General features: G+C 40.8%; 1 protein-coding gene across 3 annotated transcripts in view; it reads right to left on the bottom strand.

The window, feature by feature from the left end:
• RELN (reelin) overlaps positions 1–25,624 on the bottom strand; it is a 293,927-nt gene that overhangs the window by 95,236 nt on the left and 173,067 nt on the right. For all 3 annotated transcript variants that reach the window (XM_035127392.3, XM_035127390.3, XM_088652142.1), the window contains 6 exons: positions 23,881–23,947; positions 21,705–21,938; positions 20,944–21,105; positions 17,533–17,769; positions 7,916–8,108; positions 6,033–6,145 (listed from right to left, as the gene is read on the bottom strand). In XM_035127392.3, the coding sequence (XP_034983283.3) occupies positions 6,033–6,145; positions 7,916–8,108; positions 17,533–17,769; positions 20,944–21,105; positions 21,705–21,938; positions 23,881–23,947 (1,006 nt within the window). The remainder of the gene's footprint in view (positions 1–6,032; positions 6,146–7,915; positions 8,109–17,532; positions 17,770–20,943; positions 21,106–21,704; positions 21,939–23,880; positions 23,948–25,624) is intronic.

The raw sequence follows: 25,624 nt of genomic DNA on the forward strand, positions 1-25,624 counted from the left end.
GTTACTGAGGGCACGGACAGGGCCAGCCACAAAATGGTGGGAGATGTTTATAAAGAATGTGAGTCCTCTAGTTAAAAAGAAAAACACAAATCACTCCTCAATATCTGATATCAGAGAACCTGAAGGATCATAGAACTGTATAGTTGGAAGGGACCACGAGGGTTATCTAGTCCAACACCCTGCAATGCAGGATTTTTTTGTTCAACGTGGGGCTCAAACCTACATCCCTGAGATTAAAGTCTCAGTGCAATATACAAATGTGACACTAGATGGCAGCAGCAAGCTATGGCAAATTCAATATATTTTTCAAAACTTTTTTTAAAAAGCATTTTCACAGTGTTTTTTGTATGTGTGTAGATTCCACCTAAGAGTCTCATGCTCTACCAACTGAGGGAGAAAGTTTGAGAATCCTTATGAAAATGATCAGGTAGTTTGGGGTAATAAAATAAGTTGCAGTTAGGTAGCAATCCTGTACACAAATGTCTGGAATAAAGTCCCATTAAACTCAATGGGGCTTACTTCTCTCTACATTAGGGTCTCCATAAACCCTACTTTACAAAGGACAGTTCTCTGTTTGAAAGAGTCCTGTATTTGAAGGGCAATCTGATCCAAGTCCTGCGTAAAGATAAAAACAGGACAGCAGGGGGAAAGGAGATCTAAGAGGGAGGAGCAGGGACCTTGTAGCTGCATTGTATTTCCATTTAAATTTGTGTCATTATTTCTAAATTTGCATTTATACTTATATATGAGCACATGCAAATGTTATGCAAATGTGTGCCTTCTTTCATCCCCCTTTTTTGGTGAGGTCTTTCCTCTGTTGGTGATGAGCAAGCATCCTCCCTACTGTATGCGGGTTGCATTGCTGGATTCTTACATAGGTGAAAAGAACATTTTGAAAAACACAGCAAGGTTTAGGCCCCACCCCTTGAAATAACAATAAAAAAAATCATCCTCCTTCACCTCCCCTTTACATTTTGAAAGCTACGCTTTACCTCCAGGTGACAGCACCATATGAGGATTACTGTATTTAGCACAGCAATTAACAATTTTACAACTGCTTGGCCATATTAATTAAGAAACTTAAAATGAAAGGGTGAATGTCAGCTGCATTCTCATTGATAACAATTGGTTGCTTGGGCAATTACCACTTGGCAACTTCATAGAACAAGACTGTGTGGCAATATGAGTTTGGTTACAGTGCTCAATCTGCCATTTACTAACGTTTAAAACTATGTTATGCTTTGCACTATGACTGCGCCCCCCTGTGCCCCCTGTCCTTTCGCTTCCTCACTTCTTTTCATATCAAATCAACTCTGTGTCAGATTTAAGCTTTCCTTATATATCTACAGCTACAAAGTCTTAAAGGAAATTAATCTAATTTTGAAATACAACAAATAGCGTTCCTTTCAGGCAAACCACAAAGTATGTTTTGTTATACTGGATTTAACATAAGATAATGCTCGTTCTTTTCAACTATTAGGAGAGACTAAGGACCCAGGGCTGATGAAATTATATTTGCTACCTTCAGAGTTACTGTTAATTACATTTAACAGCAAGGAGAGACAAGAGGGTCTTCTTAAATGAGCAATGCAAAGAAATAGAGGAAAACAATAGAATGGGGAAAACCAGAGATCTGTTCAAGAAAATTGGAGATATGAAAGGAACATTTCGTACAAAGATTACCATAATCAAGGACAAAAGTGGTAAGGACCTAACAGAAGCAGAAGACATCAAGAAGAGGTGGCAAGAATACACAGAGGAATTATACCAGAAAGATATGGAGGTCTCGTACACCTCAGGTAGTGTGGTTGCTGACCTTGAGCCAGACATCTTGGAGAGTGAAGTCAAATGGGCCTTAGAAAGCATTGCTAATAACAAGGCCAGTGGAAGTGATGATATTCCAGCTGAACTGTTTAAAATTTTAAAAGATGATGCTGTTAAGGTGCTACACCCAATATGCCAGCAAGTTTGGAAAACTCAGCAATGGCCAGAGGATTGGAGAAGATCAGTCTACATCCCGATTCCAAAGAAGGGCAGTGCCAAAGAATGCTCCAACTACCGCACAATTGCCCTCATTTCACACGCTAGCAAGGTTATGCTTAAAATTCTACAAGGCAGGCTTAGGCAGTATGTGGACCGAGAACTCCCAGAAGTGCAAGCTGGATTTCGAAGGGGCAGAGGAACCAGAGACCAAATAGCAAACATGCGCTGGATTATGGAGAAAGCTAGAGAGTTCCAGAAAAACGTCTACTTCTGCTTCATTGACTATGCAAAAGCCTTTGACTGTGTCGACCACAGCAAACTATGGCAAGTTCTTAAAGAAATGGGAGTGCCTGATCACCTCATCTGTCTCCTGAGAAATCTCTATGTGGGACAAGAAGCTACAGTTAGAACTGGATATGGAACAACTGATTGGTTCAAAATTGGGAAAGGAGTACGACAAGGTTGTATATTGTCTCCCTGCTTATTTAACTTATATGCAGAATTCATCATGCGAAAGGCTGGACTAGATGAATCCCAAGCCGGAATTAAGATTGCTGGAAGAAATATCAACAACCTCAGATATGCAGATGACACAACCTTGATGGCAGAAAGTGAGGAGGAATTAAAGAACCTTTTAATGAGGGTGAAAGAGGAGAGCGCAAAATATGGTCTGAAGCTCAACATCAAAAAAACCAAGATCATGGCCACTGGTCCCATCACCTCCTGGCAAATAGAAGGGGAAGAAATGGAGGCAGTGAGAGATTTTACTTTCTTGGGCTCCTTGATCACTGCAGATGGTGACAGCAGTCACGAAATTAAAAGACGCCTGCTTCTTGGGAGAAAAGCAATGACAAACCTAGACAGCATCTTAAAAAGCAGAGACATCACCTTGCCGACAAAGGTCCGTATAGTTAAAGCTATGGTTTTCCCAGTAGTGATGTATGGAAGTGAGAGTTGGACCATAAAGAAGGCTGATCGCCGAAGAATTGATGCTTTTGAATTATGGTGCTGGAGGAGACTCTTGAGAGTCCCATGGACTGCAAGAAGATCAAACCAATCCATTCTTAAGGAAATCAGCCCTGAGTGCTCCCTGGAAGGACAGATCGTGAAGCTGAGGCTCCAATACTTTGGCCACCTCATGAGAAGAGAAGAATCCTTGGAAAAGACCCTGATGTTGGGAAAGATTGAGGGCACTAGGAGAAGGGGACGACAGAGGACAAGATGGTTGGACAGTGTTCTCGAAGCTACGAACATGAGTTTGACCAAACTGCGGGAGGCAGTGCAAGACAGGAGTGCCTGGCGTGCTCTGGTCCATGGGGTCACGAAGAGTCGGACACGACTAAACGACTAAACAACAACAACATTTACCCAATTATCCTGCAACTCAGCCATTAGGTGTTGATTTGTTTATGAAGGCAGCAACTGGCAGCTGTTTGTATCTCATTAAGCCTGTTCTTATGTAAATGCCTTCCATAAAAGTGAAATTAATTTTCATCAGTGTTAGAAACGTATAATTCATGTACAATACAGTCCAAAGAGCAGGTGCATCCAGCCGATATTTTCAGCACAAGTAACCCGTGCCACATATTTTCCATCCCAGCAGATCCCGAGTTACACAAGGAGCCTCTAAAACCTTGTGTGCTCAGATGTGCTACATTTACAGGTGCATATGTTGCTGAAAAAACAACAGGGCATTCAGGACAGCTTATGGCAAGGAAAGTCATTGCCTGCTTAAACTACTTTGATTTGTGGTTGAGAAAGAGGAAGCATTCAGACCTTTATCAAAGCACACACATTATCTGAACATAGGATCTCCTTGACCCTGCAACATCTTTCACCCAGACCCTCCAAGTGTACTTATTTTCCAGGGACAGTCCTGGATTTACAGAAGCTGTCCCAGTTTCTGATTTGATCCTGGAGTGTCCCACTTTTCCTTAGGATGTCCCTATTTTCATCCAAGAAATGTTGGAGGGTATGGAGTTATCCAACCCTCCAGCCATTTGAAGGTAGCCCTGTATAGGGAAGTTTTCATATATGTTGGAAGCCACCCAGAGTGGCTAGGGCAACCCAGTTAGATGGGCAGTGTATAAATAGTAAAAAAATTATTCATTATATTATTATGGAATAGAATGTCCCTATTTTCATCAGAGAAACAGTGAAAGGAACGTAGAAGGAACATGGGGCACTGCATGAGTTAGATGTTGACTTCCCAGTCTCTCTCTGGGTAAAATGGTGAAATTAAATCAGACCCTGAGAGGTTTCAGACCAGTTCTTTATTTCCTAAAAATACATGATCGTTTTTAATACGGGGTACAAATTATAATATAATGTCATCACTTGGAAAGAAAATAATAATTGATAAGGTAAGTAACGGAAAAGAGGTACACCTGAGTCATTTGTTATCCAGAGAAATGGCCAAATGCAGGGAAATGAAAGTAAGTTATCTATCTTGGCCTGATTTCCAATTGCTGTGATGCACTGGGTTTGAAGATAACCAAAGAATAATTCTAATTGATTCATTTCATTCTCAATAGAAGGAAGCCATAAAGGGTTTATAAAACTGAAACCTATCTAGTTTTAAAAGAATAACTTCAGAGTTATTGTGATTACAAGACCAAAGAACAAAGTAGAGGAATCTTCTGATTATTTGTTTGTTTTGGAAATGAATAAATGGAATAGTTATAAAATATTTATAGAAACTGGTGATTAATAAATGTACTTGCATTGCTTTGGTCATGGAAATTGCTAATAAAAACCTTATGATTGTTACTAATTCAGAGCATAATAGGAAAAGCTAAGCTTTACTGGTTCCCTTTGATTTCAATAATAGAGCTAAGTGTGTGCTTAAATATTTCCACCTGATACCAAGAAGAAAAATGAATTGTTTTTTCAAGGAATCGCATTGCCAGAAACAAAAAGTATGACACTGATCCTGAAGTGACATTTGGGCCTATGCAGCATTAATTTCCTATCCCTCCTCTTATCAATTCATTGTAAGTGGATTACAAAATAATAATAATAATAATAATAATAATAATAATAATAATAAATTATTTCCACCCCGCCCATCTGGCTGGGCGGCTTTCAACAAAACATTAAAAACTTCCCTAAACAGGGCTGCCTTCAGATGTCTTCTAAAAGTCGGATAGTTGTTTATTTCCTTGACATCTGATGGGAGGGCATTCCACAGGGCAGGCGCCACTACCAAGAAGGCCCTCTGCCTGATTCCCTGTAACATTGCTTCTTGCAGTGAGGGAACTGGACCTGAGTGTCTGGGCTGAATGATGGGGGGTGGAGACGCTCCTTCAGGTATACTGGGTTGAGGTTAAATAAAAAAATTCCTTCAGTAGCACCTTAAAGACCAACTAAGTTTTTATTTTGGTATGAGCTTTCGTGTGCATGCACACTTCTTGAGGTTGTTTACAATATCAATACATGATATCAATAAACCAAAAACCATGCAATCATTAAAACCATTTAAAAGAATAATTAGCAGCAATTATTAATGGATAATATCAACATTTTGACACAACTGTTTCACGCGTCTAAATTCCCTGAGCAACAGGAATTTGCAGAGATCTTTACAGGCACAGTTAACCTGTGACACCCACTCCATTTGTCAATTTATTTTATTTAAAATAATTTTTCTCACCACTCCCACCAGCCCTCTACTGTGATTTTGTGATGCCAAAAGCCTATTGTGACTCCCTAAGACATCCAAAAGGTGCCTTTTAAAAACACATGAATTGTGCCACACCAGCTAGAAGATTTGGGCCATAGTCATGCTGACAGGTCTAAGAAAAAAGATAATCGCCCTTGACTTACAGGATCAAGGTGGGTGTTTCTGATGAGAGCGTATTGTAGACTTATGTCTTTTGTAATAAACAACTTATTTGAAAAACATAAAATAAAATAGGAAGCTTCCAATAACAGAACAGCATGGCTGCTATAACTCTATAAATGTAATTGGACCGTAAAGGTAATTTGGACAACCGTCATATTTGCATGAAAGACAGCAGGATAGGTTCATTAGGAAAAGCAGATACTACCATGTTTTCTGAGGCAAAAGTACTGTGATTCTCCTCCACTTCGTATATTCACTGGAATGGTAGATGCTTGCTGGTGTAAACTCCTGGCAGCTAGGCATACTTGGAAGACATTCCTTAGGGTGGAAAGGGGTGGAGGACAGGACACACAAGAATGTCAGGATTAAAGTGAAGACATTAAAATTAACTTTAAGAAAAGGTGTGAAGGTTATTTAACCAATAACACTCACTACAAGAGAGGGGAACATCAGACTTCCCTCTTTGGTCCTTGAGACTCTACAGAGGCCACACGCCATCCTCAGACACAGCCTTTCCCCTCAGGGCTCGTCCCTCATGGGCCTTGCTTCACTTTCTGCTTTTGCTTGGCTGAATTGTCTCCTTGAACTTTAATAATAATTTATTCCTTGGCTTGATGAAGGCTTGAGAGGAGCTTGAGAGTGTATAAAAGCTAGTCTCCTTTTGCCCCTGACCCCACCTACTGCTAGTTTGTGTCCCCTGTAAAGTTACCCTGAAGTGAATGTATTCCTCGGGCTGAAATGGCTTCCCAATCCTGCGCTACAATATTTCTGTCATGAATAAAATACCTCATAAGGCATCAAAACGGTATCCTTTCTAGATCAGTCATCCCCAAACTGCGGCCCTCCAGATGTTTTGGCCTACAACTCCCATGATCCCTAGCTAACAGGACCAGTGGACGGGGAAGATGGGAATTGTAGTCCAAAACATCTGGAGGGCCAAAGTTTGGGGGTGCCTGTTCTAGATCCTCCGGGGCCATTCTACACCTCAGGCATTGATTCTGGGGTCAGCCCTCCCCCCAGATGGAGATATAATAATGTTGGCATTATCCAGCACTGGCAGAATAAAGTTGCTTTGAGGGCTGGATTCTTTCCATGTTTCATTGGAATAATACCTGAGTTTCCTCAGAGGCGGTTTTGGGGTAGCATGATAGGTTCGACCACCCTGGGCACTGCACTGTACTGCAGGGGGTGGAACAACAATGGTGTAAAATGGATCACAAGAGGCTGGGGCAACAAATTTTAGCGTTACACAGGGCACAATTGAAATTTGAGGGCCCAAAGTCCGCCACTGGCATCCTGCAGATAGTTAATGAAATCTAGAAAAACTAAGGTGCATGTACAATTCTACAGAAATCAATAGAACTCGGGGTATTAACTGTGGGCCTGTCCCACAGATGCCTATGGGGTGTAAAAGTGCCTATTTTTCTCTAGATCGCAGCCCATGAGGAAAACGTATTAGGTAATTTTATAATCTGGAAAGGACAAACTGATTAGTTTAAGCTATTTTTTATTAGCAAGCCAAGATAATAAATCTGGTTTGTTTCAATTAACCACAATTTAACCTAACAAAGACTTGCCTTTTGGCACACAACAAGACAGTAAATTGTTAGTGCTAAACCAGTAGCATGTGCTTCCGGTCTCTTCCTTATCTCCAAACCAGAGGGAGAGGAGAGGACAGAATGTGTGAACTTGACATATCAGCAGGCTTGATCACATAATGCTCAATGGGGGGTTAGCTTTATGTTGCAATGAACGCAAGCAAACCTCAGGCTTCTGCATTCACCTCTCTCCTCCAATGAGGTGTCTGGAAGAGAGATTTCACTAGCATTTATTTTCTGTTTCCCTTCAATTTGGCTCGTTGTGTTATTCTGGACCAGGGACAATAGTTAATATAGCAAACTCTGGTCAGTTTAACAAGCCAGGTTCAGGAACCACTGTTTGCAGTAGGGCTGTTTTGAAATTCAGGAGCATTGCTACAAGCCAGACAGTGCAACAAGCCCAAGGCCACGCACACAGCTTGTGCACACAGTAGTAAACCATGTTTTAGTGTTATGTGTGAACTGGGCTGCCTTCCTTGATTGGACTTACCTCTTGAACCAGATGCCAAGTAAGACCATGGTTAGTAGAGTATTCCAGCTTCACTTGGTTGTCCATGTGAGGCCTGTACGGCTGCCCACAGCCCATTACCAAGTTGAACTGTAGCATATAAGATGCTCCAATTTGCATAGACTGTGTTTCCACGTAGCGCACGCTAGACGCTAGCTTAGAATCTCCTGTGAAACTGGAAGAAATAAGGATTTGCTTTAAAAAATAGTTCAGAAGCAGCAGCTATACATGACCACGACACTTTTAGTTTAGTTATACCTGATGTTATTTTTTTTCCTCACAGCATGAAGGTGCATGCTGTGGGCATGAAGAAGTGAAGACCTGTGGTTCAGAAAATTACAAAAAGCAATGAACATTATAGGTCAAGAAAATAATTAGCTGGATTCTGTATGCTGTTGGGGCACTAAGAATGCAGACAGGGAAGAATACTACACACTAGGACAGGGGTCAGCAAACTTTTTCAGCAGGGGGCCGGTCCACTGTCCCTCAGACCTTGTGGGGGGCCGGACTATTTTTTTTTTTAATGAACGAATTCCTATGCCCCACAAATAACCCAGAGATGCATTTCAAATAAAAGGACACATTCTACTCATGTAAAAACATGCTGATTCCTGGACCGTCCGCGGGCCGGATTTAGAAGGCGATTGGGCTGCATCCGGCCCCCGGGCCTTAGTTTGGGGACCCCTGCACTAGGAAGTGAAGTGGTAGAAAAAATGTCTTTTATAATGAAAGATTTTTAAAGGCTATCTGCCATTTATTAATAAGTAGAAACTGGGACCACAATAGTGTTAAGAAGCAGTTTTACTGAAATAAGTGCTGGATCATTTTTAGTATACAATCTGTGGTGTCTTTCAGTGAATGAATTAGGCTGAATTAGACCATATCTTTTCAGAAGGATCCCCCATTAAATTAAATGGGGCTTTCCCCAGTTACATTGGGTTATGACTGCATTATCAAGACTCATCTATACAGCTGCAAATAAAAAGTTTTGTGTTGTACAGTGCATTATACAAATGTGACACTAGATGGCAATGGTGAGCTATGGAAAATGCAATATATTTTTCAAAACTTTTTTTTTTTAAAAAAACATTTTCACAACATTTTATATGTGTCTAGATTCCACCTCAGTTAAGTAGAGCAGGCACCCCCAAACTTCGGCCCTCCAGATGTTTTGAACTACTATTCCCATCTTCCCCAACCACTGGTCCTGTTAGCTAGGGATCATGGGAGTTGTAGGCCAAAACATCTGGAGGGCCGCAGTTTGGGGATGCCTGAAGTAGAGTTTCCTATCAGCTCTTGAAGTCCCCTCCTCTCAGGGTTCTCCTATTTTTGGTACTGGCTTCTACTTTTTCTTCTTAGTTTTCTTCTGCTCACTCAGCAACAATGGCCTTAAGCTTCAGACTGCTTGTCCCCTGAGTTTCAGGCTCTGAGACTCAGGAGTCCTGGCAACCATAGGTTCACTTTAAAATAGTGTGGGACCTTTTTTTGCAGGGGGGTGTTGTTGTTGTTGTTGTTGTTTAGTCGTTTAGTCGTGTCCGACTCTTCGTGACCCCATGGACCAGAGCACGCCAGGCACTCCTGTCTTGCACTGCCTCCCGCAGTTTGGTCAAACTCATGTTCGTAGCTTCGAGAACACTGTCCAACCATCTTGTCCTCTGTCGTCCCCTTCTCCTAGTGCCCTCAATCTTTCCCAACATCAGGGTCTTTTCCAAGGATTCTTCTCTTCTCATGAGGTGGCCAAAGTATTGGAGCCTCAGCTTCACGATCTGTCCTTCCAGGGAGCACTCAGGGCTGATTTCCTTAAGAATGGATAGGTTTGATCTTCTTGCAGTCCATGGGACTCTCAAGAGTCTCCTCCAGCACCATAATTCAAAAGCATCAATTCTTCGGCGATCAGCCTTCTTTATGGTCCAACTCTCACTTCCATACATCACTACTGGGAAAACCATAGCTTTAACTATACGGACCTTTGTCGGCAAGGTGATGTCTCTGCTTTTTAATTGCAGGGGGGTAGCTAGTGTAAATATTCTGTTCTTCTAAGAGTATTTAGCACATGTAGATCAGGGGCGGACTTTGGGCTTTCAGCTTTCATTGGAGCCCTGTGCAATGCCAAAATCCCGCCTCCCTGCCCTCTGAGAGTGACTATGGAAAGAGAGGGTTTCGAACAGAGTTCCGTCCGCAATTTTGGATGCGGTTTAGATAGGATTTTTTCGACTTACGAATTTTTTTAAAAAAATTCCCCTTGGCTTCGACTTACAAATTTTTCGACTTACGAAGGTCCGTTCGGAACGGATTAAATTCATAAGTTGAGGTACCGCTGTATTTTACTTGCTTCATCACTCCCCCAAAGCACTGGGACTAGAGAACCCTGATAAAGCGGGTTCTCCTTCATGGAGAGCATGTGTTGCGGTGGGGGCAAACAAGACATCCCTCTGTTGCTGGACGGGTTAGTTTAGATGGCCACGAATCTTATTGGGCACCTCCCGGTCGTTGGGGAGAATTTGATGTTGCAATTTATGATTGACGGCCAAGGGGCTATTTATTCCCTGTGTGCAGCGTTGAGCTGCCTCTTTTCGCTGCACACATCGGATCACCCGCCCACCCTCCCTATATTTAGGGCTGTTTGTGTTGACCTTGCTATGCCTGTCATGGGGTTGTCTGCTTTGGGGCAGGGGCGTGGTAGGAATTTTTCCATTTGACAGATTGGCCAGCGCCATTTGGTTTTTTGCCTACTGCGTAGCAAAATCGTCACAACTTGTAAGGTTGTGGTTAGGCATTGGTTAAATTTGGTTGGTGGAGGGGGTTTGGTTGGCTGTGCCTGCCCCTCCAATGCTGCTGCTGCTGCAAGGGTATTCCATTAAAGCCATGCTTTTGTCCGAACCCCTGTCAAGGGGCTAGGGCCACGCAAGAGCCCCTGGGAGCATTTGGGGAGAGGTTAGGGCCCCAAAATGTTTTCCCTTATTGACTTTCGCAGGCTTGCGGATGTCAGTTCTGTTCCTACCTCTAGGTGGGAACAGATAGTCATGAACCAATGCCTAAGAAACCACTCACATTCTGTAATCAATAAAGTTGTGGCCCAAAAATTATGCCAAAAACCTTCAACAAAAATTCTGTGTGAATTGTGTTTTATTTGAGGGTGGCTTGGGGACCTCAACACCAGGGCAGCCTTGAGCAGGTCGGGCGCCCTGGTGCTGAGGCGCGGAGATCGCTCTGGCGCCCGCCCCCTCGCAGCAAGCAGCATGGCTTCCACACAGCTTTGCCGCGCAGCGCCCCGCCTGCTGGCCCGGTGCCCTGGCACCCCACACCACCGGAACTATACCTAGAGCCGGCCCTGCTCAACACACAAAATGATTCCCTCTGATTGTAAGCAAGACCTGTCCGTCACAATGGAGCTGCCTGTTGTCCTCTCCTACCTTGGTGTTTTCCATAAATGGTAAGCCAAGTACATCAGTACGACACCTGTCTGCAGCATTGTCTGAATTGCTTAGCTGCCACAAAGTGCTTTGGGGGGCCCTGCTTTGACTCAGGGTGCCTCATACAGATCCTGCTTCACCTCTGAGAAGCTGAGAGCCCCTCCAAATCTCCCCTGATTGGCTCAGGATTTGGGATTTTTCGGATCAACTACATGGCTAAAATATATCATGCTGAATAATAAACTGGATTTCTCTGTATTGGTCAATCCACCATATATGCTTGCCTTCTTTTATGTTCATTGCACTGGATATATATCTGGGGTGGGTGGGTAGAATAGCTTTGATGCCTTCTAAGTGCTGGGAATTTCTCCCCCTTCCCCCTCAACTCCTAAATACTAAGAAAGCACAATCTCTTTGTCTCAAAGGCCATTGTTAAAGGATCAAAGAAAGATCAAAGAAGGTATGTTATGCAGGGACCATACTGAGTATGATATGTGAAGAGATGCTTTTTAAAACAACAACAACAGTACCTTATCATAGTTTCGTTTCATGCCTACAGATTGCCGGTAGCCATAACTCAGTAGCATTAAAGACACTGACTCTATTCCCTCTCTCATTTCTTCCTTCTGTAATTCTCCAGTGTACCTGCCTACTGCTGATTTTTACTGCTGGATTCCCGACCCCCTCTTCCTTTGTGTGAAAAAACATACGCTTGGAATCAATTTGAGCACTGTCAGAAGGTAGCCAAATATATTGGCTGCATCATAAAAGAAGAGTGATCAAATGCTCTCCAGAAACAAGGAATCAAGAGGATGTTTGTTATAAACATTCTTCTGGGAAATGAATTCTACTCATACATTTAATTAAATGATGTGCACACTCAGAAATAGTCAACTTCTTTGGGTATTCCCAAAGTAATCAGTCCACCTGCAAGCACTGTAGACTAATTGGCACATGTGGGGATAATAGCATAAGTAAATGTACAGGGACTTTCACAATCATTGCACTTTTGAATCCATGACTTTCAATAACAATGGAAACCCCTGTGAATACAGATAAATTGTTGTTGGACAAATTGAGCATGTTAACACAAGAGATTGCAGATTCCCCCAGTCAACCTTGTCATTTTGCCTCAGAAGATGATAGCAAAGTTTTTATAACAGGGAGGTGGTTTTTTTTGGTCATGTCTGATTCACTTCCCTTAACCTCTAAGGACCTCAATACATATGTGAAGTTTCACATATGGAATTTCACACAAGTACAGTACCAGCATCCATGGAGCTCAGTACATCATCCAGAAACACTGGATGGGAGTGTGAAAATGCTTTTCTGTATTTAGCAGATTAGCCATTAATGCAAGGGGGAAATCTGAATCAGGATACCATTGTGAACCATTAGTAGTAGCCATGGTTACTACCACCCAGCTCTTTTTAGGAAAAGCTGAACCACCGTCACGTACATCACTGCAGCTATTGGATATACTGATACACAAGTCTGATTTCTTCAGAGATTCATTCATTCATTCATTCATTGCTATTGTAATATATTTATACAAATCTCTATGCAAATGATCAAAGAACTTTAAGATTAACAAGTGCCCCCCCCCACTTAAGCAAATTGGAAACAATTCCAGCGTGACTTTGTACAAAAATAAGTTATTACTTCATATGCCTACAGTAACAGGAAGAAACACAGCCCTTATCCACTGTGTATAGTTCAACCACTCTAGTTTTCAATGGTGATCTGGGCTGTTGTTGTTGTTGTTGTTGTTGTTCTTCTTCTTCTTCTTCTTCTTCTTCTTCTTCTTCTTCTTCTTCTTACCAGTATTATTATTATTATTATTACCAAATATTGGTCTGAATCATAGCTGCCAAGTTATCCCTTTTTTAAAGGGATTTTCCCTTATGCTGAATAGGCTTCCTCGCGAGAAAAGGGAAAACTTGGCAGCTATGGTCTGAATGTTAATAGATAATTAATGGAACAAGTTACTTTATAGTTTGAGCTAATTTCCATCCATCAAGCAGCAGTAAAGAAGAGGAAATATTTCAGTGGGAAAATGTATAAAAGCTTTTATAAATGCCATAGCTTAAATCTTGAAGCAGAAATAGAATCTGCTTTACAAATTCCTGTCGACAAAGGGAAACCCACCATATAATTATAGACATTCCTCCCCCCCCCCTCTTGAAATTGTGCTTTGAGATGACATGGTGTAAAATGATTTATAGCATATTGACTACAGTTCTTCTAATGAAAAAGCAATTGTCAGAGTTCTCCCAGGGGAACACTCTTCATGCCATAGCAATCCATGCTCATGGAAAGTCATGAGTTAGAAAATGAGAAGCAAATGGACTCACAGCTGGGAGAAGCCAACAATAATTAATTTAACTACCAGCCATTTGCACAGACCTGATATAAGTAAAAAATTTCCCTTGCGACATGGAAGGTCAGTGAAGGGAATAGTTCACATCTCACAAAGCACCCAAAGAATATTTATAGGCCAATACTTTAAGTGCACACAATGCTTTTCTGTCCAATTCAGCAATAATCAACCGATAATCAACAAGAAGAGAAGGCTGCAGAGTAATTAGCACTGTAGTTTCTTGTTTGGACTTACAGGGGGAGAGAGGGAGGGAGGAAACCAAAAGAAGAAGAAAAATCAAGAAAAGAACTTCTACCTTTCCACCTAATAAAAAAAGCCCATAAAAAAAAAATCCCCACATATGCTATGCCAATCTAAGGAGACCAGAGGGAAAGCAATGGCATTAAAGGCCTTTCATGCCAACTCTTTGATGAAAATGATGCAAACAATTTGAGCATAGCCATGTTGTTTCATTTTAATGAGCAGTGAGTACTTCCATTGTCCTTATTAAAGTGGTTAATGCAGTTTCAACAGCCTCATTATCACTGCCAAAGCACATTTTGCGTTGTTCTCACAGCCAAGTCAACTCCTTTTAGTTTGAGAGGTGATCAGAAAGTCAAATCAGACTGTTCAAAATCTGCTTGTTAATAAACGTCCTGGAGTGTTAGTCCTTGATGCCCTTGGGCCAACAGTTCTATTATTTACTGTTTTCTCATAATCACAATGATTCCAGTTTCTCAAAGCAAATTATTCATTATATAGCAAATCCATAGTAGGGGAAAAATCTTGATTAGAGATGGATGAACATTTACTGGGTGGTTTGATGAAAGCAGAAAAATAAAGTTCTTGTAATCAGGCTTGGAGCCTTCATGTTTGAATCAGGATACCTTTCAACTTTATTTGAACAGATGCTAACAATAAATGAAAAATAACTTTTCACCATAGCAGTCCTAATGCATTAGTAATACTAGTACATAAAGTTTATGCTAATGCAATATTCATAGGCAAGTGCATTGTGAAATAAAACCTTCAAAGGCAATTGAAACATAGCTTAATAAAACTGATTCTTTCCATTGTTGCATTATACTGCTTTGATTCATAATAATATCTTAAGTGCTGGATCCATGGTTAGTCTTGATCAGGGGTCAGGAAGTTTTACCTCACCTGGGCTGGTTCACTCTCACAGAGATCGCTCTGTGGGCCGGATTGCATCTGCGCAGACGCGATTTCCGGTGCCATGGAAGCAAGTCTGCACTACGCCAGTTTAGCCCAGCATGCGGGGACTCGCCGAGCAGGCGACTTGGTTAAGGGGTGGCTCATGGGCCGTTTAAACGACCCCCGCTTCTGGCCCATGGACCGCAGGTTGCCAACCCCTGGTCTTGATGCAAGTAGTCATGCCTAACTTGCCTAAACTCCACTGATTTCAGTGTGTCTACTTTAGGCATGACAAACCCACCTGGGTCTAACCCTACGTTACAATGTGAAAGAACCTATATACTGGAATCTGTATAGCACACACATATACCTCCCCCCGGAAGCAGGGCCGGCTCTAGGTAGACCCCCGGTGGCGCAGGGCACCACGGTGCCGGCCCGCCAGGAGGGCGCCACGAGCTGCGCCCGCCCGCTGGCTGGCCGGTCCGCTGGTTCGATGCGCAGCTGCGCCCCCCCACCCACCATGCTGGGAAACGGGGCGGGGGAGCGCCGGAGGGATCCGTCGCTCCACGGCGCCAGGGGCGCTTAAGACGGCCCTGCCCGGAAGTACTATTGATTGGGTCTTACACTCCTCAGTTAAAAAAACAACCACCCAAACATAGTCTCATACATGGTAATATCCATTCAGAAGCAACTTATTTACTTACTTACTTGCTTTTAAAGAAACCCTCCCATACAAAGCAGCTTTCAACTTTGTAATCTCTCACTTTTGCTTTACGGAAGTACCAGTGTCCTCACTACAGACCACCCTTTATTCAATAGAGTCACTCTTGTCATAAAATTCACAAGCATGTGACGAGAATGTCCAGAGGTGAAAATGAATAAGAGTTAAAGGTACTTTGCATAGAAAATTAAACAACATTTCTTTGTGTGCCTCCTCCAGCAGAGGTCCAGAGGGTGGCAACACAAGAACGGACCTTTTTTGCAGGAGCTCCCCACTTGTGGGATGCTTTCCGCAGGGAGGCTGGCCTGGTGCCTTCATCTTTAGGTGCCAGGCAAAGATGTTTCTCTTTGACCAGGCCTATAACATTCTATGTCCTTTGAAATGTGTTTGTGGGAAGGGGGGGGTCTTTGTTTTTGTTCTTTGTTTTTGTTCTTGCTCTTTTGTTCTTTGTTTTTGTTCTTACTCTTATTCTTACTCTTACTCTTATTCTTACTCTTTTGTTCTTACTCTTATTCTTACTCTTTAAGGTGCTACTGAAGGAATTTTTTATTTTGCTTCGACTCAGACCAACACGGCTACCTACCTGTAACTTACTCTTATTGTGTAATTGGTGTTCTCAATTTGAATTTTCATATTGTGAACTGCCCTGTAATCTTTGGATGAAGGGCAGAATAAAAAATAAAAAATAAAAACCCCTAATATGCATTCTGCATATTGTTGCATATTGTTGTCACAGTCCATCTTTACAATGTACAGTAACGCACTGGAAAGCATTACGGATGTGGTTCGATAACTGATCTGCCACTGTGATACTCCAGTATGTAGTGTGGCATGCAACTGTAGGGTGTCATACAACTGCAGTGTAGGGAATTGCTGGTGCTACAACAGCAACACACAGCAGAGTAGCATTAATAAGAACACTAATGTGAAATACAGAACTAAGAGCAGAAGTAGAGCTATGGCAAAACAACAGACAATTCACTGAACACCATTCTATAGGTGATTTGGGGCACCAAGAAGCCTGCTATACTGGCAAAATATGACCTATCTGATATGCAGTAACAGGATTTTGTAATGAGACAGCAGCTGGCAAGTAGATATTACATACCCCACAGTATGGGGATGTTGGCAAAAACACTGGGGAAAAATATTCATGGGAGTAGGTTTATGAGTTTTCCAAAGAGAGACCATTTTATATCTGAAAACTTATCCAGCCACAGTGAAAACCTTTCAAAACCCATTGGATTCAATGGGGGCGGGGGTTGAGAGATAAATAGGTGTTTAACTGTCCCATTGCATTGCTAGACCTTAGAAGTGCTTAGATTTGGCTACATCATATATCCCTTGAATAGGACTGTTGCCAGATAGGTCCTGCTAAATACAAAAGATTAAGTAGCTACACAGAAAACTCTTTATCAATTGTGTTTTAAGTGTGTCCTCTAATCACGTTATGTCCCATCACTCCCTGCCTTAATTTGCATAAATTAATTAATGTAACTGAAGGAAATCAGAGCAGCTAATTATTCTTTAAATTTACATCAGCGATCAGTTCAGGATAAACTTCCAACATGTTGCAGGCAAAGAAACCATGTGAGCACAGGCTCACCATCAAGCATAAATCACATTGCATTGCAGTGTAAAATTTACCCCTCATTACATATAGGTCAACGAACACATTGTTGTTCATGTTATGTGCCCAGGGGAAAATTCTAATGAACAACAAGTAAGAAGAGAGTCATCTGCAGAAATCAATTAGACCTTTTCTACACTCATTAGGATACTTAGAAACGTGCTCTATTATCCTCTTTACTTAAAGATTTATATCCATATCCTAAGCATATTTGAGAGCAGGTTTTTACATGATATGAAGTTTTGCTGAGTTTACTGGGGCTTCTACTCAACTAAGTGAATATAAGGAAGAACCTTCCCACCAAAGACCTGAAATACTCACCAAAGTGTCCAGTCATGGCCACAGTATGGTTGAACATTTCCCAGGTAAAATCCAAGAGACTGAGTAACTTCCACCAAGTTAGTGAAGTCTAGGCTAATACTGTTGAAAAGTACAGAAGTCATGATGATTTCATCAATCGCCCACACGTCCTCGCCTTGAGAAGAATGATATGGCTGCCACCATCGGAACTGAATGCCAAACTGCCTTGCATCTTCTGGTAGCTCCACTGAAATTATTCTTAAACAAACAAACAAAATGAACTTATTGAAACTGCCATGGTAGAGAAACCTCTTAAAATTGGTTCTACAAAGCCAATGCCTTTGCATGAGGCCCCTTCATATTTTCCTTCCAATCCCTCCTAAAAACAAACCTCAGTTGACTGCCGTTCTGTTCTCTACCCCTGCTCTGATCCTTATCCCCTATTGTAACCCAAGTCTAAATATGTATACTGTAGCTGCTTTTGCTCATGTTTTATCACTTGCTACCCCATGTGTCTCCCTCCCTCCTTTCCCCACTATTAAAATTCAGATTGCAAGTTCCTTTTGGCAGGGGCCCTTTCCCCTAATTAATTCTGTGAAATTCAATGTACATTGACTGCCCTGCATGCATGTATTTTTTAAAAAAACCCAATGCACGGTTGCTATTACTGAGGTTAATAATATTATACAAGACTACTAAACCAAATGTTATTATGGTAAGGACAAAGCAAACCTTGGTGGAAAGATTACAATTCAAAGCTAAATAAATTAGAAATAAGCAGAGTTAGAGGAGAACGGAGTGAAAAATACAAGTGATAAAATGTGAATGGCAGGAAGCAGAATTATGTACTAGCTTAAAGCAAATGGAAAAGAATTAGGGTCTTCTCTTGTAGTGTATCACCAGCAAAAGGTAGCTGGCACACATTCAAGAGGTCTCTGGAGATCAATAAATTATGATAGTAAGTAAGATATAGCCAGTAGGTGGGCTGCACTGGACTCTTCAGGAGAACATATTTATGGTGCAGTATATAATTTTATATTAGCTGTCTGAATTTTAACAGGCACAACTAGCACTTTGGGTGTCTAAATCATCGCAGTTATCCATACGGTGGATGTACAATAGCTCCAGGAATATATTTGTTGGAAAAGACCGTCAAAACATATTTAAACAAAACTTGTTTTGATGATGAAATGTGCATGAAGGGGTAGTTTCTTACAGCGCAAGGTTTCCCTGAGCTACATTACACTTACTTTTTCAGGCAAGCATTTCTAAACTTTGGAACAGGCCTACACAAAAATTACCAATGTCACAGGAGAAAAATGCAACTTCACTTTTTCCCCCCTCTATAGCAGTTTAACATGTTAAAAGCTCTTCATATGCATAGATAATTCCCAATAACCGTTACAACTCTTTTAAGGTAAGCCAAACTGACAGTTATTATTATCACCATACAGCAGACCAAGTATAAGCAACTCTTGCCATCTCTAAAAAAGATCACTAGCTACAATCAGGGCCCTACTACACATTACATAGCATTTCCCATGAGTTTTAAAAAACAAAAGCAGGCTTGGCAAGATGGCAATCTGAGCAAAGTCATGTGAAGAGAGGCTGCTCTATTTCCCCCCTCATATAATTTTCAGTGCAAAATGACCCACAAGCCACTTTCACATCCATGGGGAAGGGGAAGACATGAGGTCTCCCCCCAGCAGGTGGGATAGTAGCCTGGGGTGGTGGTGGATTTTTTTTGACAAATATAATGGCAGGGGGAAGGGTTAATCAGCCCCTTCCCCCTTCTTGCTCTTCTATTGTTAATTACAGCTTCCCAGGCTAATTTCCCACTCAAATAAATGCTTTTGGGGAAAAGACATGGAACTCTAGGTCATGTCTCTGTAGAGGGAAAAAAACTCTTTATACTAGAATCATTCCAAAAGTTGAATTAAAAACCTTTTGTCAGCTTTACTGCCGCCAGTGTCTTTGGCTACAGCATGTATCACACATTATATTCCTTCATTAAACAATTTATTTCTCCATTTGTTTTCATCATAGCACTGACATAACTGTAGACCCAACTGCAGTATTTCTGGAGGAACAATCCCTAGAAAATACTCATTTCTCTAAAACATAAAAATGAACTCCCATCAGAGGATGAGATTGTGCGCAGTTTTTAATTGCCCATGCATTTCTTTTGCCAGCCAGTCCCATGAGCCTACCACCGTCTTCAAGGCCACTTGATTTCTCGTGACAGCTGTGACAACAAAACCTGTACTTGACAAACTGTGAAGAAAATTAAGAATAATATCGAATTTCCAGGAGCAATTACAGTACACAGCTACAGGGAGCATACATTAATTGCCATGGCAATGACATCTTTGTGAATGTTCCATAAATCAATAACAGCAGATGCCCACCTGCAACACGCAAGGTGAGTTGTGTGGCAGGACAGCATAAGGAGCATTTGTCTCCATCAATATACAATTAAATACTGGCAAAAATGCTTTCAGTATATTTCTACTGAGTCTCTCTGTGTGTTTTCTTATTTTTTTATTCAAAAAAAACCGTGTAAGTTGGCATAAGTGACTGGCGGTGGGGAATGAATTCATACATTTAGCATCGTGCTCCTTCTTTCCCGTTGTTTGGGCCACCTGAGGTATGTGCTGTTGTGTTGCTCTTTGATTCTTCACATACATGCAAAACCTCTTTGCATCTTCACTCATGGCAAATAACAGCACTTTCAGAAAGTGCTTGCTAAGCTGTCTTTGTGAATCTTAATATATGCACTCAAAGTATCTTGTGATACCACATTTCTTCTCGCTGACAGAATGTGCTAACTGATTAACAAGAAGAAGTCAAAAGGATCAAGTGACTTTGGAAGTGCTGGAAAAATTAATCCAGAAACAGTGGTTCCAAGGAACAAGAACAGGAGTCCTAATATTTTCTAAATACCCATGGGTTTGCCTCTACAAAAGAAGAATTTACATCAGAATTGGTCCAAGAGACAAATTAACCAGCTCATCTACCCTGCCATCACTACTGATTTAGTAACACTTGATCTCACTGCCACCACACCTCTCCCTCTCCTGGTAAGCAGCACCAACCAGGTGGCTTTGACGGTAGTATATCTTACTCAGTTGCTGATATTGTTTCCAAAATATGTAGCCTTTGGTTACATATACAGTTAATCCACAAATATTTAGGAGCACCCACGTTCTTGAATAATATTACATTCAAAATATGAGAAGGGTACAACCCCCCCCCCCCGCAACAACGAAGTAAATTTGCACAACTGCAGCAGTAGTGTATTTTCAATCCAACCAACAACTCCTACTAAACCGAGTTCGTCAAAAAAACCATCTTGAATACAAGTGCTTCGGCTTCAGTGCGTTACACTTAAGTGGGGAAACACATCATTCTCCATGAAAAAGACTGCTGTACCTTGGTTCATGGTAATTGAGATAGGAATAATGTTCCAGCAGTTTCCACGTAATCCCATTGTCATATGAATAGTGCAGCAATACTCCTTCTCCAGGCTGATCAGGTGCTTTGCAGGTACTCAGGACGGATTTGCTTCCAAGCCTTAAGGTGAACTGCAGGAACCTAGATAACAAGGGCATGGATCATTGTAAATTGCAATTTATACAGCACTCTCTTCCTAGAACTGTTGTTGTTGTTTTTTTAATCTTAAAAATCTAGACAAGCCAAGGAAAACAATATTTATAGGGGCTTTGTGAAGCTGAAATTGTTTATTCAGTCCAGCAATGCAATGTGGAATATATTGTTTTAAAATGCCAATCATATTATTGCCTTCAATTATTTATTAGGAACTGGAGGGTGGAGGAGATATCGAATGGATCTAATCAGCTGCCACAAGCTGTCAAAATAAATATAACCTCATAAATAATTATTAGCACTTGGCTCCAACACTCACTTTTGATATTAATGCCGCATGTTTGCAAACTCAGACATACAATAGTTGAACCCAAATGTATTAAATACTGAGTGCTGTAGATAAAGCAAATGAATTTTAAAATTAAATTTCACACAACCAAAATCAAATAAGAAGTATATTAAGAAACTAGTAACATGTTAGATCCATTTTCTCTATTGGAGGCTGTGAGTTTTAATGCATGATACCCGAGGCTCTCTGGATCCTGTGTTGTAACTTCTATGTGTTATTTCCATTTATTTCTATTTACCTGGACTGTGAGCTGTCAAGGAAAGAAGTGATAAGCTGACGCCTCCCGTCTTTGTTAAAAACCAAGGCTTTGCCACTTGCTAGGACTCCACAACCAAAACTGACTTCAGCACCACGGATAGAGTAAAAATTGTGATACGAAGAAAGCCTAGAATTGCCAAAACTCTCAGATATAAACATAGGAAAGGTCTGGGAGGCCATTTCACATGCGGGCCCTGAAAAGCCAGGATCACATCTGTAATAAAACATAAGAATTTTATGTTCAGCTAAATATTATAGGTATTATAAAGCTCAAGTCATGGAACGTGCAAGATCAAGTCATGGATAAAGTTAGATGTCTTCAGACATAACAACCATAATGCTGTATAAAACTTCAAAAAATTAAATTAAGTCTACCCAGCTACCTTTCCTCTTCAGTTTTAAATCTCTACAAATATTTTTTTAAAGCACATTCAAACATTCTTTTGCTAAACTGTGGAAATCCTGTCCTGAGACAACAAAACTTCTACTTGAAAGTACCATAATACCTATTTACTGCAGCGGAATGTATTATAGGGCAGTCTGTCCTCTGCCTTGCCCAGACTAAAATAACATAGGGCAGGAATTCCTAAAATCCAAGAAGCTGTGTTATATGTTATAACAGCAACTAGATTAGGGAAAGGAACCTGAATGGTCAAAATAAAAACATAATAGCAGAGAGAGAAATGAAATACAGTGGTACCTTGGTTCTCAAATGTCTTGGCAGTCAAACGCCGAAAACCCGGAAGTACGGTAAGTGTTTCGGTTTTTTAACACTTTTCGGAAGCTGAACGTCCATTGCGGCTGTTGGCTATTGTTTCTGGGGCACCTGCACCAATCAGAAGCTGTGACATGATTTTTGAACATTTTGGAAGTCAAATAGACTTCTAGAAGAGATTAAGTTTGGCGCTTTTGTTTTTGCTATTTATTTTCTGTTTTTGTTTTTGAGGCTTTTTTGGTTGCTTTGTTTTTGTGACTGTGTGGAACCCAGTTCAGCTACTGATTGATTGTGTGACTGCAGAAATGAATAAAAGCCTCCCATTCAAATAATGACTATCATCGGTGCAGGTAAGAAAAAAATTAATTTTAATTTTTATCATTTACAATACTGTCTTATTTATATTATATTACAGTATATTGATTATTGCTTTCATTTTATGGATCAATGGTCTCGTTAGATAGCAAAATTCATATTAAATTGCTGTTTTAGGGGTTGTTTTTAAAAGTCTGGAATGGATTAATCCATTGTGCATTACTTTCTATGGGAAAGCGAAACTTGGTTTTGGAATGCTTTGGTTTTGGAACAGACTTCCGGAACAGATTAAGTTTGAGAACCAAGGTACCACTGTACAGGTATGAAAACAGGATTCCCCACCTTCATTGTTCTCTCTCTATCCCACTGTCTCTTCTCCAGCAAACCATGAGCTGTAACTCCAAGGTTTGTTCCATTTTTTAATTAACAGATTTGGTGAAAGCAGCTAGGTGATCAGTCCACATAAGCACAACCCTAACAAATAGAGGCTGAGGCTCTGAGGCTAATGGCGTCAGTCTCAAACACCTGGTGAAGCAAAACTTCAGTGCAACTATTGTTAGAGTGACCATTACAGTGTCAATTAGAGGAACTTTAAAATGCTCCAAAACCTCTGGAGAAAAGGCAAATAATTTTTGAAGTAGCAGGTATGGAGCTCATGGAATATGCTTTCCTCCCTGCATCTGAAGCTATGCCTTTTGCCACTGCCAGTTGGGAGAAGAAATAATAGGCATGCTAAACAAAATAAAGGCAGAAGACAAAGGGAGCAACCCACCAGGTAGGCCCCTCTGAAACACTGTAGTAGTGTTTGGTGAACAGCACTGCCCCCCATGGGCACCTACTTATGCCCCATAAGAAGACCTGATAATTGTTTTGATTCCATATGGGCTCAACTTGAGAGGCTACCCCATTTGAATGACAGAATGACTTAAGAAGAGTGCTGGAGAACCCTGCTGTCTGCTACTGAGACAGGTCTGGTCTAAGCAAGGCAAAAACTCTTCTTCTTGATAACCACCTGCAGAAGATCCTGCCTCTGGGTGCAATCCCAGAGGACAGACTATCTTACAACCTAGAAAGAACCATAATATGAAGCACAAATACATTGGCCAACGGTTTATATCAGACTTACTTGCAGCCATTTCTACTGCATTGCCCTCGACCTGAGCAGAACTTGAGGCAAGATGGCCCAATGTAAACTGCAGATAAAGGAAACTAGTTATATTAAATTCTGAGACAAAGAAAAAACAAACAAGGCACAGATATACTGACTTCATAATATCAAGCAAGACGAGGATATTTACCTTTGATCCAAGCAATGTGACTGTGTAAGTGATAGATTTATAGTGAATATAGGGATGGATGCATTTGTTAACTATGACTCTGACTGAAACAAAACTCGCTCTTGTTCTTTTGAATATTGTTACAATTAAGGTTACACTGTGGATATTTTTTGGACATTTGCCTTTTTTGCAGGAAACTGATATGAATAAGCAGTTTTCTAAAAATAGCCTTGCTATATCCATTATCCAGGAGCTCAATAAAACCCATAACAAATACAAGAAAATCAGCAATGGATATGAATAACACACAATGAGTGTGTGAAAGAAGTTAGTAATGATCAATACAACATTTCAAAAAATACTGTATAGCATGTACATACTATGACAACAAACTCCAGTGTCTAGCAGGAGACCCAGCACTCTCATAGACTCCCATGTGAACAAAGTCATTCTATTTAACCAGCATGATACTGAAATTGTCCCTGTTTTGGCCTTGTTTTCCCACTGGAAACTTTGAAGCTAGCACTGGAATGCCTTGCCATTGCCATGTTCAGGCCCAAACTGGCAAGCTAAATAGGTATTTCTGATGGAAATTGATGCGGACTTGTTCTGGTTTCAAAACATGAACATTCAATTGTGCTGCCATTGTTCTGCTTAGAATTTTCTTATGTGCTGCTTTGGCCTTATGGTTTTTTCATGGATACCCTCTAAATAACAATACACAGTGAAAAGTGTTTGATGTCCATTTTCCTGCATTTTGGGGATGTCACCACACACAATCCAAACCATTAATATTGCCTCAAAACCTCAAAAACAGTTAATCCCTAGTTAATGGAAAAAATAAAAATGTGCATGTGTGAATAACATTACAACAAAAATAGCAGGCATTAACTATCACACATTTTCATATCACTTATCAAGGGTTCTTCCCCATCTGCCCCCCTCCCAATAAGACTAATAGCAGAATCCTAGTCCTGTCTACTCTCTACTCAGTTTCACTGAGTTCAATAAGGCTCACTCCTAAATAAGTGTGTTAGGACTGCAGCTTTAATTCATGTAAGGGGTTTTTATTTTTTGTTTTTTGTAAAAACTGAGTTACATGAGGCAGCTTTTGGACTGCAACTTGTTTAAAAGAAGAAATATACTTTGTTTTTCATATTTCCTAGCTTGATGCAAAATTTTTGTTAAAGCAACAACACACTCACAGATCAACATCAGAGATCTTGGCCTGAAAACCTGCATTTATAATAAATTAAAATTAAAATTAATCCTATTTCTTTATGGGGATATTAGTGAACTCTCACCTTCTTTTGCAGAGCTTTGCGCATTTTGCAGCTTTCTTATTCCTCAAATATGTTTAGTATAAAACCAGCGATATACGTAGTATGTCATTCACAAATAAAGTGCTACATTGTAAAATGCTTTTGCTTTGATCATGCCCTTCTTATTTTATTAATAGATCTTATATGACTTAATCTACATATCTACTGGCAATAAGGCCTGCTAAACGAGGACTGCATGACTTGGAGCAGGCTTTGAAATTCTGCCCACTTTTCCCTGCCTCTTCCCTCTTGTAGAAATGATTTCCTTGCC

Source organism: Zootoca vivipara, chromosome 9 (genome assembly GCF_965207765.1).
Source record: "Zootoca vivipara chromosome 9, rZooViv2.hap1.1, whole genome shotgun sequence".
Lineage (NCBI taxonomy): Eukaryota > Metazoa > Chordata > Lepidosauria > Squamata > Lacertidae > Zootoca > Zootoca vivipara.